Consider the following 18,288-nt stretch of genomic DNA (forward strand, 5'->3'; position numbering starts at 1 on the left):
TATCACAAGGCTCTCGGGTCCTTTGAAGTATAGGACGAGTCCCAGCCCCCAGGCTCGTTCAAATGTCAGCCTTTTCTGGGTCCCAGTTTGACTCCCCTGTACATTGCTTTTGGGCCCACAGACACGATACCTAGTTAAAAGAACTTGAGTTCTCGCATAAATGACAGACTTCCAAGCCTACTCCCTCTGTCTATATAGGCTTGAATTATTACAATTGCAGCGTATTTATTCCCTATATTGTGTTTGGATAAGGTGATTTAGCACAAACATAAAAGGCTGGGTGTTTATACATGATTAGTTGCCAGATTATGCTATTGCAATCTCTCTCTCTCTGTGCATGCACGTGTGTGTATGAGAGAGCGAGAGAGAGAGCGAGCGAGAGAGAGAGAGAGATAGTGTGTTTTGTGTACTCAAGCTATGGAGTCGATGGAAATTTTGCATGGACTAAATGAAGCAGGCTTGATCTTACACAGGTTCCCTTTTCATATTCAGTGTTAACGATGTTGCAAAACTACCATTAATCAACCCAGGGCTGTGAGCCACCAGTGGGGTGACTGCATTTGGCTTTTGTCCAGAAAGGAGAAAACAAAGTGGATCCTGATGAAAGTTCTCAGACTAATGTATATATTGTGAAGATATCCAGATGTAACCCCCGCATAATTAAGAAGTGCACTCAGTTTTCTCTGGCACTGACAGAAGGTTACAGTGTAAGAATTATTATTTTTTTTTTTTAAAGAAAAAAAACAGAAAACAGTGAGCAAAGGTACTATTCTCTTGTCTACGAACCAGTCAACTAAGGTTGAAGCATTAGTGGACAAAGTTGAAAAATCTTGTGGGGGGGGGGGGGGGGGGGGGGGGGGGACCCAAAAAACATACTGAATAGAGAAGTAGCTGAGCAACCAGAGTAACAGGAATTTCAAAAATGTTGAAACAAGCGTCCAGAGTAAACCCGTAGAGCCCTCTCCCGTTTTGCAGCTTCCATTCACAGCAAGGGATTGGAGGAGTGATTGCTGACATCTGGGCAGGACAGCTAACATGTACGTCACGCCCGTTTCTCAATGGACCCCCCCCCCCCCAACACAGGCAGGAAACCAGACCTTCCACGCAACTTGGCAACAGTCAGGAAAATCCTGCTTCTCGTGCAAACTTTCTGTTAGTAGGAGGAGTCTCCTCTTCACACGCATGCACTCTCACACACATACTCAGGAGCCCGTGGTGCAGCGTGTGTGTGTTCATGGGTTTAAAGAAAAAAAAAAGAAAACAGTGAGCAAAGGTACTATTCTCTTGTCTACGAACCAGTCAACTAAAGTTGAAGCATTAGTGGACAAAGTTGAAAAATCTTGTTTGGGGGGGGAAAAAACCCAAAAAAACATACTGAATAGAGAAGTAGCTGAGCAACCAGAGTAACAGGAATTTCAAAAATGTTGAAACAAGCGCCCAGAGTAAACCCGTAGAGCCCTCTCCCGTTTTGCAGCTTCCATTCACAGCAAGGGATTGGAGGAGTGATCGCTGACATCTGGGCAGGACAGCTAACATGCACGTCACGCCCGTTTCTCAATGGACCCCCCCCCCCACAACACAGGCAGGAAACCAGATCTTCCACACCACTTGGCAACAGTCAGGAAAATCCTGCTTCTCGTGCAAACTTTCTGTTAGTAGGAGGAGTCTCCTCTTCACACGCACGCACTCTCACACACATACTCAGGAGCCCGTGGTGCAGCGTGTGTGTGTTCATGGGTGTGTGTGTGTGTGTGTGTGTGTGCGTGTGAAGAGCGTGTAGAAGGAGACTCCTCCTACTAAGATAAAGCTTGCGTGAGAAGTCGGCTCAAGCACTCTCTCTCACACAAGCCCGTGGTGCAGTCCTCCGGTAACTCGGCTGAATAAATAGGCTGTGTCAGCTTCTGAATCGGGTGGAAATTGAGGTTACCACGCAGAAGACCGAGGCAACAGAATTTCACCATGAGCTCCGAAACTGTGCAGGCGAAAATGCAGTCCAGGATGGCAAGAGCTCAGGAGATGAGGGAGGAGGAAAAGATCTTCCGGTACAAGGGGGTGCTGTACCCCACTATCATGTCTCCCCTAGAGAACCTGAAGGCCATGGAGGACCTGGAAGCAAGGGAAGATGATGTCATGCTAGTAGCCTATCCCAAATGCGGTGAGTGCAATTGTCCTTACTTTTCACTTCCCACAATTGCTGTCAGAGAAACAGCTGGAATCCTAACGGGGGGGGGTATACTGTTTTCTTCCACATGGGTTAGATTGTGAAAACAAAGTAAAAATGGGGTTTTCAGTTTAGGATTCAATTATACTCTCAAACAGCCAAAAACAACAGCCATTAAGATAGTTAGCCTCCTTGTACCGGAATGAAAACATCTGTACTTGGCATGTGATAGCTGTAGTATGATATATTACTTGAAAGAAAAAGGAAAAAGAAATAAATTAAGCCTTTTTAATGACAGTTATTTCAGTTATTTTCATGTGTATTTGACATTAGAAAAAGTGACGTTTTTTCCAGTCAGCTTTCCAGTCATGGTTTGTACTTACATTCCAGTTATGGTACAGTAATTTTGGCGAAGTTAGCTAACCACAGTCAATGTCATATAAACATTGTAATTTTGAATGAAACTTCATTCAAATTAACAGTTAATTAATAAACAATATCTTAACACTCACACATAGTATTCTGAATTGTTTGTTGAACTGCATGTTGCTAGCCAACATAAGTTTACCAATTCCAGGTCACAAGTTGGCAGTAAACGCCAATCTCCAATAACTGATGGTGCAATTAGTTTTTTGTTTTTACACAGAAAGCAAATAAACGCTGCTAACTGAAGTTCTGAGTAGATATCATGTAATACGGCAGTGGACTTAAATTAAAAAGGCTGTAATACAGTCTAGCCATTTTGGCAGGTTAAATATGTCTGTCGGTGGATGGACTTTTTCATCAACCTGCCACATTGGCAGCAATGGCAGGTAAACCAAAATGTTAATTTTGGACCCTGTATCATGCTCTAATGGACACGACCTAAAAATTAAAAACTTTTATTTTAGTTAACATTACAGCCTACACAATGTACACTAAAGTAAAGCTGTGTATATAACTGGTTTCTCGCTGATAACTAGCTACTGTATACTCAAATGGTATTTCTTGCCACTTGTAGCTACTAATTCTGGATATTTACCTCAGGATGTTTTTGCCCTCACTCAGCTGTATGTGCAAACACAACAAACTTGTAATTGAATTAAGATGAACTTACGCATAATCATTAAGTATAGTCAGATCACAGAGAAGTATTCAAAGAATCAGAGACTTGCCCAGTGCTCCGTTTTCAAACCGCTGCTGCCGTGAATGCACTCAGAATGTGTTGCGCGCTGTGGGGCAGGTAGAATGGGGACATTGACATTGGAGCTCTATTATAAGAACATTTTGGGCCCCTTTCACAGACACAAATTAAGCCTAGTCCTAGACCGATGTCAATTCTGAATGGAGATTAGTCCAAGACAAAGCTTAATCTGTGTCCATGAAACCAACCCTTTCAATTTAAGTTACAACTTATAAAGGCCTCCTTTATTTTAGAGGGGCATATAAAATTACAGTCAATTTGATCTCCAGGTCCTGGTGAAATCACACCCCTAAAATTGCCTCCAAAATAGAAACCACCTGCAGCTCTTACTACAATTGCACTTCTGTGAATTTAATTAAGATGCAGTGAAGGGCTACATCTAAATTTCTGTTTCTATTTTGGGTAAAAGGCTAAGCATGCATCCTATAGCTCATGAGAAGCCATTCATTGCCCATTGGCCTACCAATGATGAGGGTCTGTAGGATCTTTTGAAGTTTGTTCTGTAACCTATTGATTTCATTTTACATAAAATCTAACTGCATTGTGGTTGCTTTGTAATCATCAACTGCACCTTATGAGACCTGTGTTTTGTAGTTGGTCCAATGACCTTTGGTATGCACTTATTGTACGTCGCTTTGGATAAAAGCATCTGCCAAAAATGTAATGTAATTGACATTACTGCATAGGATAGTGATGAGGTTTTTACTGCGCCTGTCTGACTCTCAAATGCTAATATTTCAACTGCTAGACTGCTGCTAGACAGCCATAGCTGGAGGAGTTCTCCTGCCAAGAGCTGGGTCTATGTGATGTGGGCGACATTGATAGCTGAGCTCTCGTTCGGCCATTGTTCAAGATGGCAAACAGGATATGCGGGGAATGTGGAATTAAACGTGGCGCCTTTCTGTGGTTCATGTAAAAAACCATGCCTCTGGGCTTTGTGTTGATGACCCTTTGTGTTGACAAAAGGTTTCGACCACCTCGTTCTACCCCAGAAGGCTAGCCGCCGCAGCACGACAGTGAATATACATCTTTCCTGTCTCTTTCTCTGCCAGGGTTTAACTGGACGGTAGGGGTGCTGCGGAAAATCATAGATGCTTCCACTGGAGAAAAACGTGACAGCAAGATGCCACCGGTGATAGAGTTCTTCGACCCCGGGATGCAACAGGTGGGTTTGGGGGGAAACAGGGGGACATGTCACCCCCAGTATTTTCATACGAATTCATTGCTAGGGTAGTGTTGGGAAACAGACAGTTGTGTGTATTCTGCGTTTGGCTGCGTAATAAATCTTCCTGTTTTTACTACAAACTTTTGATCTGCTTCTTCCTGGGATAAAGGTCATTTTACCTGTTTTAGGTAATATCTTGATTTACCTACAGTAGCTACTGTTCTTGTGAGTGTCGACGTTTGACTACACAAGATTAGGTGGTCCAGTATAACCCACAGCTGAAATGAAACGTACGTCTATATGGGATACCCTTATGAAAACAGAATAAACGGAATACTGACTGAGAGACAGACAGGCAGGCAGGCAGGCAGGCAGACAGGCAGGCAGGCAGGCACGTACGCATGCATGCACACACATAGTTGCCTCCTTTCACTGCTCAGATTATGTTTTCAGATTCTACTTCACTGTCCTTTACTGTCCTTTGTACATTCATTTTCTCCCACAGTTCAGAAACATTTACTGTTGAAAGGTAATAAAATGAAGGCCCAGGATCCATAAACAGTACAAGCGATGACGCGTAAAGATGTAGTCATTTGTGAAAGAAAACTAAAGCCTCTACACATGAGAAATAGTTTTTGCTACTTAAAAAGAAATTCTGAGAGATATAGCCAATAAATAAAAGCTTGTAATTTCCCCCTCAGAGTTTGGCTTCCATCGCAGAGTGCCTGTGACTTTTTGGATGTCCTTAGTTTCGCCTTTCAGATTAATTTGTTTTTTGACACAAGGGACTTCTCCCCTAAGAGCACCGCACTCCACTAAAAATGTCAAAACCTAAGAGGTTTAATCAACCCTTTTTTAAAAAGAATTGACAAACTTCTCATTTCTGAGGTCTGTCAGGTGTTTGCCCCTTTAAAATCATGTGCTGTTGAAATCCTGAACAGGACAAAAAAGGGGAAATATGTGTAGGAAGAGATTCTTCTTTGGGATTGATCTGTTTTGCTACTAAACCCCTATGTCTTATGAGATGGTATCGACGTCAAGGTCACATGGGGAGCGTGCTTTCAGTCATGCAATGTTAGGAATACATGACACGCATTTCTGTCACCAACAGCTGAACCCCCACCCTTGTTTGATGCTTTTGCCTTCCAGCGTTTGAGTCAAGTGCCATCTCCAAGATTTCTGGGAACGCACATGCACCCGGATAACATCCCTCCTTCCTTTATCGCCAAAAAAACAAAGGTTTGTATAGAAAGTATGAAGGTTTTCAATAATAACAAGTGGATGGAGGTTAAATTGGTAGTTGTGATGTGCAACCCGAGAAGTCTTTCCCCTTCCCCCTTTCTTTTTCAAACCACATTTAAATGGTTTTCATTTTGGTTTTTATAAATGTTTGTTACCAACGGACTTCCTGTTTCCTATGACCCTGTGTCTAAATCCATTATTTAAGAGAGCATTTCGTCGCAAGGACAGAGATTATGAAGAAAATCTAGTCAATATAGAATGGGAAAGAGTGTTGTGTTCTATTGTTTATTAAGGTGAAATATGTGATACATGTAAGCAGCATTAACCTTGTCTTGGCGATTTTTTCCATAACAGTCAAAGCTAGAAATTCTGACCAATAATCTACACCAGTGCAACATCATCAGTTGCAAGAGGAACCGTTTTACTAGCTTGTTTATTTCTCTGGTTAAGCCTTCTGTGTTGATGAACTGTGCTCGGTCACGTTTCTGCAGATGCTGGTCATCTTCAGAAACCCTAAAGACACGGCTGTTTCCTTCTATCACTTCTCCACCAAAAACCCGGTGCTGCCCACGCCCGAATCCTGGGACAAGTTTTACACCGAGTTCATGAGCGGCGACGGTAAGTAGGAACCGCGGCAACGTAAGCGGGAAACCGAAACGGTCCAATGCCCCCTGGGACGTCCCGTACCTCCAAAAGTATCTTGTGTTGTGCGACCCTTCTCTAGTGTAAGGCGCTATACTGTTTAGCTTTACCGTGCACCTTAAATGTCAAGAATTTGCTAACGCAGCAGAAAATAGCATTACAAATGAACTTCGACCCCGTCCCCGCACCGTACCCCCAAGCAAATGTTGGTAACTCTAGAAGAGTAGTAATCAACCCTGTTCCTGCAGATTTGCCAACATGTAGGTTTTCATTTCAACCCTAATTTGGCATACCTGACCACATTAATTAGCAGCTCAATGAGATCCCTAGCTTTTGAATGAGGTGTGCTTTGTTAGGACTGCAATGAAAACCAACAGAACGGTAGATGTCCAGCATCAGGGTTGGTTACCACCGATCTCGAAGGAAAAGATCGGGCTGAATGATCCATGTATTTTAGAATTGTTATTGACAAGGACTCACTGACCACAGTATAAAAGTTAAATAGCAAACAATCCATTTCAATAAGGTTTCACAGTCTCAGAGTAGTGTTTCTTTCTTCGTGGTCTTTCACCATCTTTGGCAACACTAATGCCTCACAAAGTTTTTCCTCGTTGGCGTAATCCTGCCAATCACTGTTTGCATAATATTCTTGAAATAACTTCAGATTCTCTGCAATATTTCCTGTAGTCTTCATTGCGTGAGCGTTTGGTTTTCATTTGGCACTATGAGAGTACTGACATTGCGCAATGTCAGTAAGCTTGAGGAAGCAATTTCGCTGAACCGGTTTTTTATTTTACGTTAGTCCTGCGTGACCATTGAGAATTTTATTTGGGTGTAACAAATACCTCCTGCCATGGTTCAAGCGCCTCAGTGACAAAGCACAAAATTATATAGCGCAGAGGCTAGTTACACATCTACTATTCCCATTTATGTTTGACCGTACTGGAGTGTAATGTAGCCCTCCTTCTTCCTCTCTGTTTCCAGTGCCTTGGGGTTCCTACTTTGACCACGCTGTAGCCTGGGAGAAGCGCATGGACGACCCAAACGTGATGATCGTAACCTATGAGGAACTGAAGGAGGTAATTCTGACTCATTACATTAAGTTGCATTTATTTGGCAGACGCTTTTATCCAGAGCAATGTACAATAAGTGCACACCAAATGTCATTGGAACAACTACGAAACACAGGTCAGATAAGGTGCAATACTCAGTTTGTAACAGTTATTCATAGCCATGAACACAGTAAGTCCAGATCCCACAGTAAACATAACTCTCTGACCTAACCTATGCTGAGTCAAACTAGGAGGCATGGCAAGCTGGAATATCAAGATAATGATACAAAGTACAATATAAGTGCTGAATGGAAGTACATGTAATATGGAATTTGCACAGAAGGTACATGTGTAGCCTCACTTTAAGTTGTGAAAAGCACTTTAAAGATATCATGCGGTTTTACTTTTGGTTTATTTGCTTAGCTTAGATTCTTTTACATCTGTTCTGGTAACATGTTGATGCTACTTGGTTCCTGGTATGCTTGCACATCAGCAGTCACAAGCTCATTGGATAGCTTATAGAAAGGCTTCCTTAATTCTGCCATAGGCTTGGCAGCTGGCTAGTGCTTGGCAGATATCTGTGTACCTAGTGCAATGCCACCAGAGGCACCATTATATAGGGACAATACTACAGCTACTGTTGGCTCCACACCTTTCCACTGCAGCAGCAGGCAAGTGTTGACAGCTGAAGGCAGTCACCTTGTTCAACCCTAATAAAAGGAGGGCTCACAGCTGAGCAGGGGTGTGGCTTAAAAGCAACAGGTTCATTCATAGATTTTTTTTTTTTTTTTTGGGGGGGGGGGGGAGGGATCGCAAGTAGTCTGGAAGTCTCCTCTGTTCACACTCGATCAGTGGGTGGCAGGAAGGGTATGTATGACCAATTTCAAGAGGACTACATGATTTGCGCCTGACCCTTCTTTCCAGGTGACTAACTGAGTTTTGTTTGACCCGCACCTGTTACAAGACCATTATTTTGTTGTATGTGATTGTTTGTTCTGGCAAGCAGCCTAGCTGCCAGAACGGGTGGGAAGGTTCCACTGTGGGCTAGGCAAAGCTCCGAGCGGAGACAGGTTTTCTTTTATTATTTTGTTTTGTGTTCATTTGTTTGGGCCCACAACCCCCTTAAAGGCACAGGACTTTATTTTTTGCGACAGGACATACAATACAAGCTGTGGGGACTGAACTTGCAGTTTCCTCTCCGTATTTCTCACACTTATGCGGGTCCTGGCAGCCTGCCAGTCACTGGCTCACACTAGCTATCTTATCAGGAAAAATATTACCCTTCCCCTCCAAGGGTTACTAGCGTATAACGACCGGTCTCTTGCGTGAGAGTGGCAAACGGATAGCACAGCTTGGGTTTATTGCACTTTTCACTTAGAGTCTCATATGGGTCAAATAATGAGGCCTCCCTACTGAGTTAATGGGTACCACAGACTTTGACAACTATAACTTCCTGAAATTCCTTACGTAGTCCTTTTTATTGTACCAATACACTCTTCCTTGAGCCATACACAGTATTTTGCCATGTATATGGCCTTTGTACAATGGGGAAAGTGAGGTTTGCCTTACATAACTTACATGACCTAGTTATGTGGTTTGACATAACTGATTAGCAAAAAATAAAATGTAATTATTTAGTTGAAGCAACTTAGCTGCCGGATAATATGATTTGTTTCAATATATCATCAAGCATATTGGATCTGCTTTGGTGTGTATTCATGGGTGCATTAAGTTGTATGTCTGAAATGGGTACCTGGTGCATTGTGGTACCAAATGAGCATCTGGTAGGTTTTACAAAAAAGAGGGAGAAAATTGTCCCACTTTGCTGTAGTGAACTGACAAATATATTTTAATATATGCAAAACTCCAAATATACACCATAATAATTAGTTATGTCGGTCATATTTACATATATCCCATTGAGTACAAAGTTATATAATTGATATTTTCTGCAGTATATTTCTGTACTTGGATCTCTCGATATAAAATGAGAATATTTGGTATGTTTCATGGAAGAGTTTCTTATTTCACAAATCAGTGTTATGCCTCAATATCACTGGTGCGTGTACAAGGTTTAATCAGAAAAGAAAATGACAAAAAAGGCAAGAAATTTGGATCTCTGTTATATTTTTGTAGCATAAAGATTAACGAATCAAATCGATGTGGCATCCTGCCCAGGCGTTTTGTACAGCAAAGCAGAATAAAGATCGTTTTTCTTCGGGAAACCAGGGTCGTTTAATGAACGCAGAAAGATGAAATACACGAGTTAGCGATGTATAGTGTTGTTTTAGGTGATGAAGTGGTAGTTCTAGGGGTTGGAGCAGGGGGTGGCGGTGACAGAAAGCAGATGGAGCTAAAATCATGAAACTCATTAAGAATCCGGGCTACGCAAATCGCAGGACACGGACCTTCTGTGACGCTCCGTGGAGCCACTTATCCGAAAGAAAATAAGTTGCGCGGCTCAAGAACACCGTGATGGAGATGCAAGGCTTAAGGTAGCATTTAGCTGTATTTGGATACTCCCCAGGAGGAGTTCAGCGATCAATCACGACTGCTGGAAAAATAGATTTTAAAGGAATAAAATTCCCTCCACTTCGTCAAAGGCATATGTTGCTACCCACGTTAATTTTAGCAGTAACATATGCTGTATATACTTTATTTGTTTTAAATGGAATGTTTTTTTTTAGAATTCTGCACTTTTGGCAATGCAATACAAATCCCATCAGGTTTTCTCTGACATCTCGTTGACATAGTCTTTGCAGTGACCGATAGGACTTGGAAGCCAGGACAACATGGAAATTGCTTTATCTTGAAAGAACAGTGCACACCACTGTCTTTTGAGATAAAGGTCATCATGTTGACACGTGGACTTGCTCGACGGCAAGTACGTACGATTTGTTTTTAAAAAGCAAACAAAGTCTTCAAAAGCACAAATTCAAATGTAGATATACAGTGCTTTGTTAAACGGAGTTTAAACAAGAGTTGACTGGTCTCCACCCATGCCAAGATTCAGAGGCTCTGAGTACAGACATGATTTTGCAAAAAAAGATCTGATTACCCAAATTGTTGGTACAGTACACGGGTAATTATATTTTAGGTCCAGGTTTCAGTTAGCACAAAAGCAAACATTTCTACTGAGTAAATATTTTCAGATTTAAGTTAATTACCCTCAGTGGCATGCTGGATCTTCAGCGTGATTGGCCAGCTACTAAGTTTTCCCACGGTGCCGTGTTTTCATGCTCTTTTTTCCCCCTCATTCCGCCCAGGACCTGTGTAAAGGGGTGCGACAGATCTCCCAGTTCTTCAGTTTCGACCTGAGCGAGGAGCAGGTTCAGGCCATCGCTCAGGACAGCACGTTCGACGCCATGAAGGAAACCTCAAAAGACTCGCACGGGCCGCTGTCTAACGTCTTCTTCAGGAAGGGTAAGCCTCCGCCAGCGGCCCTGCTACCCCACGGCTTCAGGCTAACTTTGGACTAATTCCCTGCCTTTATATATTCGGGTTTGTGGTATGACATTAATATGCTTCTAAAAGGAAGGTGGCTTGATTAACTGCAGTTTCGGTACATGGAAGCCTGTGTGTCTTTAATGGTGGCAAAAAAACAGATTCTATCGCAATTCCCCCCCCCCGCCCCCCATTTACTTATGGAAAATGGTCAATGTCTGCACTGTCCAACAAAATAAATGGATCGGATCGGCTCTCTGTATTGGCCTATTCTTAACGATTCACACTCGGAATCTGTATTGGCAGGGAAAAAGCACTATCGATGCATCCCTAGTTTATATTGGCCAAGGTTCTCTGGACTCCCTCACTAACTCAAGCGGTGTAATGGAAACCATGTCTGTCTTCAATGAGAGATACACACCCGTCCTCTGCACTGGCTACCTGGTAGAAGTCAGTGGCCTAAGGTGTGGTGATTAGTATTGGACTCATTAGTGGGTGTGCTGGAGGTGTGAACGACCATCAGCTGCAGTAGGACTTGAAAAGGCTGTGAACAGCACAGAGCTCTCTCAACTCGAAAACTGTCAATTCCAGATTTTTCCAGAGAAAAATAAATGACAAATCAATGCAAAACTGGTCAGAGCAGTTTTGCGGGGGGGGGGGGGAGATCTTCTGAGATCTTCATCAAGCCAAATTCCAACCACGCATCTTCTGATCAATGCTTCATCCTCCACTTGGAACGCTTTATCACTGGTTTGGGAATATCTTCCAAAAAAAATACTGTCTTGCCAAGAGTCTGCTGCAGTCCCTGAACACGATTAGTTTGGTCTGCTGCCACTGTTAACATCCCACACAGGAATGTCTTACACATGGAACAGGAGATCATAGTACTCTTAAGAAAAATATCAATTCCAGGTCAAAATCTGCGGAGTCCATAAAAATGGATAGAGTTAAAAATAGTTTAAAAAACATTGAAATTAAATTCAGGGTTGCATTTGATGAAGGATATTGGACAGACGGGAATCTGAATGCAAGTGACTGAAGGCTGGTAATGGAAATATGGGCTTTCAAGAAAATTCCTACTACAGAAATAACAATGTGTAAATCAGAAGAAAGTGAAGCTGTTCTCTGGTGCAGAGGTAATTAAGAAAAAATTAAATTATGATTTATGAAGAAGTTTAAGATGTTTGTTTTTCTGTGCAGGTGTGGTGGGCGACTGGAAAAACCACTTCAGCGAGGCTCAGAGCGAGGCGATGGACGCCGAGTTCGAGAAGCACCTGGCGGGAACGAAAATTGGCGCCCAGATGAAGTACGAGCTGTACTGCAAGTAGGGCGTCGACCCAGCGAGAGTCGACCAGCGGCAGCCAATCACGCGGACCGGATACGGGACCAGCTACGAGGGCAACAGTGTTTAAGGAAAATGTGACCCCCCACACACACACACACAAAATGTATGCTTCAACTGCCTATGTGCACTGGCCAGTGGAGCAGATCGGTGCTATGTACTATGCTATGTTTATTAGGAACTTGTGTGACATAAGTAAAATTGGCTTTGCTAGCCGTTTAGCTTTTCTTTTTTTTCTTTTTTTTTGTTGTCATTTTTAGCGCAGATGATTTTAAACATGCTGTGATTAGCTTTTTTTTAAGATACTCATTATGTAATATCAAATTTTATACTACCATTTTCATGTAAGTGTATATTAAGATTTTGTATAAGTGTCCCTTCACAGTATAAACTACATGAATTTATGGATTTTATAATTCACTGCAGAAGCTCTGTTCTCTCGCTGTGTTAATGGGTTTTTTTTAATTTTATTTTTTTAAATCTGCGAATTGGATACATTATATTATTTCTAGGAATGCTGCCTGTTCTCAATTCTGTTCATGTAATTAAAAGTCATGTTGATACACTCATTTAGGCATATGATCTACGGGTCCCACTTCCTGCAGTCTGTGTCTGAAGAGACTCCGGAACATAAAGCTATTTGTGGGGTGTCAGGGCCCCCTAACCCTAACCCTCACAGATTACCACTGGGGTCAGGATTTCCTTTTTCCCATTTTAAGTGTGAATGTCAATCCATGACATTCGATTGAAATCATCAACTGAAAGTCCTAATGTGTGAATGGAACTTTTTGCTGTGGCCTGGCGGTGGGAATTTACAACTATCACATAACGTCTTGTTTAATGTCTGTTTTGTAAATCAGAATAATAAATGATGTATGGTTTCAATTCATGTTTCTGATTGACTCATTTAATTCAATTATTTAATCTTAAGACCTGATAGGGAGTTTGCTTTGACTTGTTGGTGGATTCCACCAGGTTACTGTAAACTGACTAATCAATAAATTCAGCGATTTAATTGATAATTGTCATCGATAATTGACAATAATTATCAAATGAAAGCAGGTAAGATATATTTTGTATGTAAGTCAAGTGAGGGGTTCAAGCACAGAGTACTACCACTTGTGTTTAGCATTCAGAGTGCTGAACATTTTAACAAGATGTCGGCGAAGTGAGGATAAAGTGAAGTGTGTTTCATTTTCTGTATCCAGCAGTTTTAACCACATACACCGTTGTTTAATGTCTGGCACTCTGAATGCCAAACACAAGTGCATCAACAGTTAAAACGCCTCACTTATCCAACATTCAAAATAAAATTGTTTGACTTAATGTGGTCATTGTTATCAAAGATATCAATTAAATTGCTGAATTTGTTGATAGACAGAGAAACCTGTTGCACCAACCTTCATCAAAATGTCCAACCCACAATCAGATTCAAATGAATACATTTCAATATTCAATATTAACATTTAAACTAAAGACAAGTTTCATCTACCTTAAAACAATTAACAAATGTTATATACATGGACAGGTTGCGGTCACACAAGGAATGACTGAAATACCAAACCACAGCGTGTTTCTACCTGTTTGTAATCCCAAGAATCTCCCAAGACCCAAGTTCAAAAAGCAGCAGAATATTCCAGAAGACCAGAGATTAAATGTTGAACGCCAAGCCAAGGTGTAGGACTCAGATGCCCACTTCCAAATAACTGCTAAAAACTCACTAGCCAAATTGCTTTAACTAAGAGGAGGGTGTACATTTCTATCTACTGAGAGAGGAGGGACACACACCCCCGCTTCTCCTGGTCGGTGCATACTTAATTAATGATCAGTGAGGATCCAAGGAGTACAGATTTCTTCCCTTATATATGTACTATCACAGATTCAGGTCAGTTTATAATTTATAGGGTTATAGGGAAATTGACTCTCTACTAGTAGGCATAATGGTGACGTTAAATATCCTCTTTTTTTTAGATCTTTTTGGAAGGGACAGCTTTGGTTATTATGGGAATACTGGTGAGATACTATATGAAGAAACAATTAAATCAAGATACAAATTACAGGGTGACACTTTGACTCTTTCTCTACTTTATGGCCTGACCAGAAACATATGCCAATTTAAGGTACAGAATCATATGAATATGAATCCCCCCCCCCTTAACAAAAATTCACACACACACACACACACACACACACACACACACACACACACACACTTCTTCAAATAACACTTCTTCAATAACTCGAGGGATAGTTCTTGATAACATGTTCAAATGACTGCCTGCCACAGTGTGATAGAACATCAAAGATGTAATAATATTTCAAATTTGCTTTAAAGCTAAAATGCTCCATTTTTCTAGTCACATACAGCTTTCTTTTTGTATTATAATATTATAACACAGAATACATTCCTTTCTATGTTTGAACCCAATGTTTACCCAACATTTACATGAATAATACAACAGACAGAATTTCATTTTAAATAGGTTCACTGCTACAGGTGTGTTTATTTCTTAGTCTTGTGCTGCCATCTAGTGTTTCACTGTCAGTTGCAGGAAAGTACACACACTATGTACAACAACATTGAGTATAAAAAGGTACTGCTACTATATCTGTATGTCATTTCTCTTATAAGACATTAATCGTCTAGTTTAATAAACTTCAGAAGCATTTATACAAACACTTTAATACACACACCTGTTCGTAAACACAGACATCAAATGATAAAGTACTGAGCAGCAGGTACAATCAGGCCATCTCTTTCCAGTGCCTCTCACAGGTATAAACCTGGTTTACTGTACACTCACAACTCAACAGGTATAAACCTGGCTTACTATACACTCACAGCCCAACAGGTATAAACCTGGCCCACTGTACACTCACAACTCAACAGGTATAAATCTGGCTTACAGTCCAGTCACAGCCCAACAGGTATAAACCTGGCCCACTGTACACTCACAACTCAAGAGATATAAATCTGGCTTACTGTGCACTCACAGTCCAAATGGCATAAACCAAGCCTGAATATTTGATTCAGCATGACTTCGTATACTGTTTAACATCCCTGCCATTGACAGATTGATAAACACTGCAGTGCCTGTTCTTGACCACATGCACATTTGTCTGTTGCATCTTTCATTTCACAGATGGCAGCAAAAGGTAGGTAACAAAACCTGAAATCAGGTGTTTACAGAGAATATCCATGGGCTTTCGAGAAAACATGCCATCTTTTATTTAGGTAATATCTCTAACCTAGGATTCAGTCTCCTGTGAAAGAACTGAAAGAGTTGTGCTCTGGGAGTAAATTAACGTTTTTTTGACTGCTCTGCAAATATTGTTCTCCATGCATCTTTAAAGTTTTTTCATTTTAGTAAAAAGGTTACGACCACTCAAAAATGTAGCAGGTATCCAATGAAGAACACCAGATCCCTTGGCCCTGTAATCTCTGCCCATGGCTTGTCCTATCACTGTTATGCCGACGACACACAACTCTTTCTCTCCTCCTCCCCATCGGACACACAGGTCCCTGCCCGCATCTCCGCTTGCCTGAGGGACATCCAGAGCTGGATGGACAATCACCACCTGAAGCTCAACCCGGGAAAGACGGAGCTAATCTTTATTCCTGCTCTAACCTCTCCCCTCCTCGATTTTTCCATTACCCTAGGGGACACCTTAGTGACTTCATCACCATGTGCCAAGAATCTCGAAGTGGTGATGGACAACAGGTTGTCCCTCTCCAAGAACATTGCAGCAGTAAGCCGGGCGTACAGATTTTTCCTGTATAACATCCGGAGAATCTGCCCCTTTCTCACCACATACTCAACACAGCTCCTGGTCGCTACGCTATCACTGTGTGTCCTCTCATGGCAATATGGGATTAGCTGCGATATGAAAATCTATGAAATGCTCGACTTACACAGTGGCAGCTATGGCAGTAATGTAATAATGCAGCAATACACTGAACTCCACCCCCCTGCCCCACTAAATATCCTGTTTTGGCCGCTGTTCATACCTTTGGTGAATGAAATGGAAAAATCAAGGTAACTAGTAAACATGACTTGAGTTCAAACGGTGTCAACCCCCGAGAACACCCTGTTTACCTCCTCTTCTTCAAAGCGGGGTTTGTCTGCGATCTTTCCACGGCATCGCTGGCGTCTCTCTCTCTCTCTCTCTCGAGCGAAGTTTCCGTGGCGGGGGCGGCGGCGTGGGCGGCGTGGGGGGCCGGGGCCGTCTCTGCGGTTTCGTCAGTGGCATCCCCAGAATCCCCCCTCAAGCAGCTCGACAGAGCAGCCGCGCGCGAGAGATCGCACTTCCTGTCGGGTGACGCCGTCTCCGTGTTATCAGGCCTTCCATCTGACACCCCTTACCCCGCCCGCCCCCCCCCCCCACCCCACCCCACCCCCCTCCCCAACCTGGAGACCTGCATCCTGACTGTGAGCTGACTTCTGTAGCACAAATGGAAACAAACATGTTGTTGTTTGAAATAGTCTATTTTTTGTCACTGCTGTGAGGGCAATGGCAGATCCACCTAACTGAACCTAATTGCACAATGCGGTGGTGTTTACGCTGAAATCTAAAGCACCTGGCATACCTGGCCTTCAAGAGCTACAAGTATATGCAACATATCTTGCTTTTTGATCGTTTATACAGCGAGCACCATAATTCATTGGACAGTGACACATTTTTTGTTATTTTGGTTCTGTACTCTAGCACTTTGAGTTTGAATACAATGACAATGAGGTTGAAGTGCAGACTGTCAGCTTTAATTTGAGGGTTTTTTCATCCATATCGGATGAACCGTTTAGAAATGACCCATTTTAAGGTACTAAGGTACTTTAAGGTACTTTAAGTATTTGTTGAATTGGCTTCACAGATGTGTTTCGTTAGGCAGGTGTATTCATTTGTGTTGTTAGCGAATGCAGAAGAGAGCTGTTGATGTCTAGTCTTGATTCTAGACTTTGCAATTGCCTTTGGAGATTGTTGTTGGGGTGTGACAACATGAGGAAGACAGCAGTGCCGATGCAAATTAAGCAGGCTGTCATAAGGCTCAGAAATGTTAATCAATCAATCAGGAACATTGCAAAAACCCTGGGAATGCCCAAGTCAACAGTTTGGTTCATCATTAACAAGAAAAAAACAACTTGTGAACTCATTTATGTCAAAAGACCCAGTAGACTGAGGAAGACCACTGTAGTAGATGACCGGAGCATACTATCTATGGTGAAGAAAACCCCCCTGACAACAGCCCAACTGATCAAAATCACGCTCTCCTGGATGCAGGTATAAATGTGTCAAAGTCTACCATACGTAGAAGACTACACCAGCAGGACTACAGAGGGTACACTACAAGATGCAAACCACTGATAAGCCTGAAGAACAGAAAGGTGACATTGCAGTTTGCTAAAAAAGCACCTAAATGAACCCCAAGAGTTCTGGAACAAAGTCTTGTGGACAGATGAGATAAAGATTAACATGTACCAGAGTGATGGAAAGAGGAAAGTGTGGAGAAAAAAAAGGAAATGCCCATGATCCAAAGCATACCACCTCATCCATGGAACATGGTGGAGGGGGTGTTATGGCTTGGGCCTGTATGGCTGCCAGTGGAATGGGCTCACTTGTCTTCATCGATGATGTGACTGCAGACAGAAGTAGAACAATTAACTCTGAAGTCTACAGAAATATTGTATCTGCTCAGATAAAACCAAATGCCTCCAAACTCAGTGGACGGAACTTCATCATGCAACATACTGCTAGAGCAACAAAGGGGTTTTTGATGGCCAAAAAGTGGAAAATCCTTGACTGGCCGAGTCAATCACCGGATCTGAATCCAATTGAACATGCATTTTACAAGCTGAAGAGGAGAAAAAGGCAAAGTCCCCGAAACAAGCAGGAACTGAAGATGGCTGCAGTACAGGCCTGGCAGAGCATCACCAGGGAAGATACCCAGTGTGCACACAAGCTAAACGTATTTCCCGCATATCACATATAAACCTGCATGAATTGATGTCTGTGAATGAAGAAATAAAGGAATAAGATGTATTGTGCATTTTAATACACAAA

General features: G+C 42.1%; 2 protein-coding genes across 2 annotated transcripts in view; one reads left to right on the top strand and one right to left on the bottom strand.

Annotated features, from left to right (window-relative positions):
• LOC135244556 (zinc transporter 6-like) overlaps positions 1 to 18,288 on the bottom strand; it is an 83,653-nt gene that overhangs the window by 43,164 nt on the left and 22,201 nt on the right. The window lies entirely within an intron of this gene.
• Positions 1,678 to 13,116, top strand: sult6b1 (sulfotransferase family, cytosolic, 6b, member 1). The gene is made up of 7 exons (XM_064316967.1): positions 1,678 to 2,155; positions 4,397 to 4,509; positions 5,659 to 5,748; positions 6,243 to 6,369; positions 7,378 to 7,472; positions 10,712 to 10,868; positions 12,090 to 13,116. Exons 1-7 carry the CDS (start codon positions 1,960 to 1,962, stop codon positions 12,215 to 12,217), a joined length of 906 nt encoding a protein of 301 aa, XP_064173037.1. The 5' UTR covers positions 1,678 to 1,959; the 3' UTR covers positions 12,218 to 13,116.

This window comes from Anguilla rostrata, chromosome 18 (genome assembly GCF_018555375.3).
Source record: "Anguilla rostrata isolate EN2019 chromosome 18, ASM1855537v3, whole genome shotgun sequence".
In the NCBI taxonomy this organism is placed as follows: Eukaryota; Metazoa; Chordata; class Actinopteri; order Anguilliformes; family Anguillidae; genus Anguilla; species Anguilla rostrata.

Bases quoted from the DNA above. Each gene is read 5' to 3' on its own strand.
- sult6b1 (XM_064316967.1), top strand. From the start codon at position 1,960: ATGAGCTCCGAAACTGTGCAGGCGAAAATGCAGTCCAGGATGGCAAGA. The intron at 6,370-7,377 runs GTAAGTAGGAAC...CTCTGTTTCCAG, and splicing joins CGAGTTCATGAGCGGCGACG to TGCCTTGGGGTTCCTACTTT. The intron at 10,869-12,089 runs GTAAGCCTCCGC...TTTTCTGTGCAG, and splicing joins TAACGTCTTCTTCAGGAAGG to GTGTGGTGGGCGACTGGAAA.